The following is a 6,000-nucleotide window of genomic DNA, read 5'->3' as shown; positions in this document are numbered from 1 at the left end:
CCACGTGTGTGTCGTGAACGACATTAGTGTGAGCAACAATAGTGAAAGCGGGTTGCCTTAAAAATAAAAGTCCTCTATTGAAACATGAAACAGGTAAAAATAGTGGAATCATGCCACAATTGGACTAGATAATGCTAAACATGGAATGTTTATGTTGGTAACCCTCGTAACCCGAATTTGTTGGTAACCCTCAATGCCGGTGTTTGGAGGATATATTGGCATGGTTTGCTGGCCCGAGACGAACAACACACGTGCCAATATATCCTTCAAACACCTGCTTCGAGGGTTACCAACATACTCGGGTTACCAACATATTAAAATAGTGAATACAGTATTAGCAGATACAGTATTAGCATCTTAGTAAATTCCACATGGTTGTGCTCTGTGAGTGTCACTGAGTAGGCTGGTACCGCATTTCATGGAAGTACAATCCATAGGTTAGGCTGTACAGTGCAATATTAATGTCCAGTATACATGCACACATTAAATCGAATGGAGAGGTGATTTCCCACAATCAAAGTCCGGCAATAAAAGCTAAGATGCTAATATTTGTGTAAACTCTACATGGTTGTGTTCTGTGAGTGTCACTGAGTAGGCTGATACCCCATTTAATGGGTGCACAATCCATAGGTTAGGCTGTACATTTAAGTATGCCTCCAATGCAATTCTGAATTCAAATACGTCCACAGTGCAATCAACTGATTTTTAAAATGAACTAATAATTGTATTTTGTTGAATTTATTTAACAACATTCCAAACTTGTTTAAATTGTGGCATGATTCCATTATTTTTATCCGTTTGCGTCAGTTTCAATGACGGACTTTTATTATGATGCGAACCTCCGATCCACTGTTGTTGCTCACGCTGTTGTTCACAACACACTGGTCTATTTTCTCCTTCGCTCTTTCCAGTGTAGGGAAGTAGAATGAATCAGGCATCTACTCCTCCGCAAGTGATTGGTGCATTGAAATGTCACACATGCAGTCACTATACAAAGGTATTCACGCATAAGTGGTGTATGGCAATAGCAATGTATCTTAAATGATGATTTTAGCTTAATTTATGGAATAGGCTGAGTGTACCTTGACTGCTGATATTTTTTCTCCTCAATAGAATGCAGAATAATACGATTACATTATTGTTAGTCTGAAATACTTATTGAATAATATGTTCCCGACTTCCTGTCCTGACTGTTCCTGACACATTTTGGTTAGGCAAATGTCCCATAGCCATTGAAAGCAAAAAATAAATACATGGAAAACGCACTGTATCAACATGAATACTTAGTCAATCATGCCACCCTACTTACCAGCACACTCATAGCAGAAGAGCTGCTGTATAATGTTTTTGTCGAGGAAATTATAGCATTAATGAATTAATCTCGGTTTACCCAGAACTAGTCTCACGTAATTGTAGCCTAGGCAGACGAATCTTTCCACAAGAGATTAGAAATTAATATATTTGTGTAAATACAGAATGTGAATGTATTAATTTAATAAAAGGACACCTTTTTATATTGTTGTAATCAGTAATGTACTTTCACCAAGAGACACCTCATAGGCATTATGTATTGTAAGGCCTCACAAATGTTGGTATATGATTGAAGGTGTAATATTGCCATCTAGTGGATTTTCTTTTGTTTTTTTTGCGCCCTGTGATACTTTGTAGCAACTTTTAGCATACAATGTAATATACAAAATAAAGGGCCACATTCATTGTGCAACTTTCACCACAACGACAGTTCATCACTGCGTCATTAAAAATATCCAGGCTAAACTGTAACCAACGCCATAGGCCTAAAACGAATTCATTTGTTCAAGTTAAGTTTAATTAATTTATTAATCAAATAATAGGCAATTCATTTGATTATATTTGATTTGGCAACTAACAAAGACAACTTTCAGAGTTGGAATTTACATTTGTTTTTAAAATTGCAACTTTAATAGTCCTATCACAACATTTCAAGTGTTTTTTTTCAGCATGATTATTTGAATTCAGCCTATTCAAAGAATAATCTAGAGAAATAGAATAGGCCATCTTAAATATGAACATAATTTATTTTAATATTTAGCCAATTGGTTGTTGTTTAAAACCATATAGGGTAGACATTTTAATATAATGAGTTATAATAAAGTCAAATGACACATTGCCGTTGTGGTGAAAGTTGCACAATGAATGTGGCCCTTTATTTTCCTGATGTTTTCATCGCAAGCGGTAGTAATGCGGAAAAGTCTAAATGGGATCATTGGGACGTCCAAACTCTGACGTCACCCTGTTGAAGTTGACGTTTTAAACGCTTAATGTACGAGTTAAGGTAGGGTTAAGGTTTGGTAAGGGTTATGGTAATGGTAATGGTAAGGGCTATTCTTATGGTTAGGGTTAGGGTAGGGGTTAAGGTTAGGGTTTAGGGACGTCCCAAGGATTCAGGATAGCACTAACCGTAGTAACGCTCTGCAGCAGCTGACACTTCTGTAGTCGGGAGTGAATGCACATTTTACAGTCTGTGGTCGCTAAGAAGCTAGCTCAGCAGCAGCATCATGGCGGAGCAAGGCGAATCTCCGGCTCCTGTCCAGAATCCGCAACCAGTGCTGACAACGAGCTGGCCAATTACCAGGGAGTCGTACGAGTTACAGGAAGTCATAGGTTAGTAGGCTACATTTCTATAGTGTAATGATATAATGTTTTATCATGGATATGGCTCGGGCGGTTATCAGCGGTGAATGACGACGAGGGCCTACCGGCTTTTTCATATTTAACAGCGTCTCTTTAATGCTTTGCATTGCGGATGTTAATAACAACCTCTATCCGCTTGCTCTTGTAAGAGGAAACCACTTATTTCATCATATTGAGAGATATTTATAGTCATTGTAAAGTTGTATTCGTATGGGTAGGAATTGAATGTAAATGCGTTTTTAATGCAATCCTGAACGATGCTCATTTATGGCACATGTCCAGTAGGCTAATATTGAAATAGATGAGTCTATGCATGGATGCAGTCCTCACGGGAATGGCATGTTATCCTTCGGTAGAGAAGGGATATTGAATTGCATGCCACTCTGAAGTTAGTAAGAGGATCTACTGTTAGGCTTCACGAAACAAAATAAACACGAGTACCATTCAGTTTTAATAACAGTCCAACGTTATTATGCCTATTATGATTATGATGGGTATTAGGCTATGCAAAAAATGGTCTACTTTGTAAGAATGTTGTCACAGATTATTTAATTGTCTCTGGAAAAGGAAAGACAAATAGCCTATAGACATAATTTATAAGCTGCCTTCTGTCAATGTATTATAATTAATGTATAGTTGTAAAAAATAATGATATACATTTTAAGATGTTGCTTTGCCTCACTGTAAGCAATGTATCGTCTTTATTTTGTAATCCATAGATAAAACATTACAGTGGATAAGAATGTTTAGTTTATTGTTTCAGCAGGTCAGTCAAGTTTCATAGGTCATCAAGGTTTATTTTCACTTCTATTAGGTTACATCAAGGAGTTATAGAACCGGTTACATTGTAACAATACTGAGTGTCACTCTCCACTTCCCCTACTGCTAATAACGCCAGACCTCGTTTGGTAGGCCTATAATGCAGTTATTCACAGTAATTCCCCAAATACTCAACGTTTTCTGCTCATTTAAGAATTTTGGCACCTGTGAACGGTGAGAGACATTTGAGCTGACACTGACAGCTAAAGAAAGCCATATCAGTGCTGATAAGGGATAGCACTACAACCACGAGCTGCTGTGGCTAGTCAGTCATCTTTTTTTGTGCTTATAATCAACTGTTGAGCAGTCCCATCTCCTCTCAACCTTATCTGTCACCGGCAGTTGGCATGGTGTGTACTGTGTCACATTCTTAGTACAAGACAACGATAGCTTAGCATGGCCTGGTTCTTAAATAAACCCCTCTTCACAGCTTTGTCTTTGGACACACTGACTGTTATGCAGAGGAATTAACATGTCATTGGAAAATATGTTTGCACATACTGTATTTTTTCAAGTCTGTTCTGAACTGTCATGGAATATACATTAGTTATTATTTAAATGTCACAAAAAACATTGAATATTCCGAACAGATACACAATGATACTGCATGTTTCAATGATCCCTTATGCTGTTCACCTTGGTCACATTTAATGTTACTGTACTGTCTCCTGCCCTGTTTTATAATTGCACCTCTATTTGTCTGTGATACCAGGCAGTGGGGCCACAGCCGTAGTGCAGGCTGCCCTCTGCACCCCCAGACAGGAACGCGTGGCCATAAAGAGAATCAACTTGGAAAAATGCCAGACCAGCATGGATGAGCTATTGGTGAGAGCAACAATAAATAAAGGCTATATTTTCATTGTGTGTGACCACAGTGCCTCGGGCTCTCTCTGGCCCGTACTTTCCTGATTGGGCTGTAATTCGACTTTGCTGTTCTCTCTTGTGTATGTCTATTAGAGGCTGAGTAGGAGGGCTGTGCTACACTCAAGTGTCCATTTGAAAAATAAATTAGCCATAAGTTACAGTGTTTGTTCACTTCATTTTTAGAGACGCAAATGACCTATGAACAATCCTTGTTATAAGAAAGGTTGTCAAAAGATGTTAACTTTAATTTGTTTCTCATATGAGCCTCTTTCCTCTCATACAATAGAAAGAAATTCAAGCCATGAGCCAATGCAACCATCCAAATGTTGTCACCTACTACACCTCATTTGTGGTAAAGGATGAACTTTGGTTAGTCATGAAACTTCTGAGTGGAGGTAAGCGTTGACCTTCACCAACCTAGCAAAATAGAACTGCAATGTCATGACATTGATCTCATACAATTTCAACCATCACGACATGTAACGAGCAATTGTCCATCCTTTTGATCAGTTTACTGTAGACCTATGTGCAGTGGCATTAAAAGTGAAGTGTTATCACACCAGGTACAGTATATGGCTGGGAAGAATATTGAACATTGTAACAAACTTGCTTAACATAGAATGGGTCAATAGAACAGTTGACATGGAAGGATCTTATGTAGAAATTGACATATCAGCATTGGGCATTGTGGGCACTGTTTGTCTGTCTGCTTCCTCTTTTTAGGATCCATGTTGGATATAATAAAGCATACCTTTAGCAGAGGAGAGCACAAAAATGGAGTTCTAGATGAGCTCATCATTGCAACCATACTAAAAGAGGTCCTTGAGGGGCTGGACTACCTGCATAGAAACGGACAGATTCACAGGTAAGATACCCTGGAGTCAGTGATGGTCGGTGCCGTTTAAGAAAAGGGAGGATGATTATTATTTTTATGAGCATAGCCTTATTTCTATTACAGCATATTTGATGACTGTCATTCATATTCCCTTCACCCAGCTCATTGTAACATCGATAGGTCTAGGCTACAATATGATACTCACATTTTTCCCCTATACCTATCATGAGGTTGCTACAACCTAGGCTATTAATGAAAGTTTACAACACAGGTCGAGAGACATTTTAGTAGGGCTGTCCCCGACTAAAAAAAATCTTGTTAGATCTAAAGTCGTCTGTTCTTTCGACCAATTGATTGGTAGACATTTTGAAATGTGTATCTTTCCCTACATAGACACACCCTATGTGTTTTAATAAAATCAACTATACTGTATGTATGCTACTGAGCTTGTCTGATGCTTTAAGCACACTGGGATTAAATAATAAGACACACAAATGACTCGAGGGAGACAGAGATCAAGATAGCATAACCAGAAGAAAAAGAAACCTGTTCCCGACCCTCTTCCTCCTGCTTCTGCTGGCATTCACAGATTCTGCTGTTACGCTCCTGCTGTTACGCTCCTAATAGGCTACACCAGGGGTCGGAAACCTTTTCCATCTGGAGTGCCAATTTATCTTACCATTTCTACCGATCTGTGTGCCAGTTATGATTTTTATATGCACATTTTTGTGGGCAAGTTTAATTTATAATAAAGTCTATGTATCTCAAAATCATTATCATATGGTTAATAACAATTCTAAAAGTAACTT

The 6,000-nt window shown here is 38.2% G+C and overlaps 1 protein-coding gene across 2 annotated transcripts in view; it reads left to right on the top strand.

Moving 5' to 3' along the window:
• The first annotated feature begins 2,287 nt into the window (after positions 1-2,287).
• Positions 2,288-6,000, top strand: part of stk39 (serine threonine kinase 39) — a 30,584-nt gene continuing 26,871 nt past the window's right edge. The window contains exons 1-4 of one of the 2 annotated variants that reach the window (XM_035773355.2): positions 2,288-2,643; positions 4,205-4,317; positions 4,643-4,751; positions 5,080-5,221. In XM_035773355.2, coding sequence (XP_035629248.1) covers positions 2,538-2,643; positions 4,205-4,317; positions 4,643-4,751; positions 5,080-5,221 — 470 coding nt within the window. In that variant the 5' untranslated portion in view covers positions 2,288-2,537. The remainder of the gene's footprint in view (positions 2,644-4,204; positions 4,318-4,642; positions 4,752-5,079; positions 5,222-6,000) is intronic. The other variant, XM_035773356.2, reaches the window with a different exon arrangement.

This window comes from Oncorhynchus keta, chromosome 7 (genome assembly GCF_023373465.1).
Source record: "Oncorhynchus keta strain PuntledgeMale-10-30-2019 chromosome 7, Oket_V2, whole genome shotgun sequence".
In the NCBI taxonomy this organism is placed as follows: Eukaryota; Metazoa; Chordata; class Actinopteri; order Salmoniformes; family Salmonidae; genus Oncorhynchus; species Oncorhynchus keta.
The sequence above is the reverse complement of the archived record's forward strand: the minus strand, read 5'-3'. Positions and strand labels throughout refer to the sequence as shown.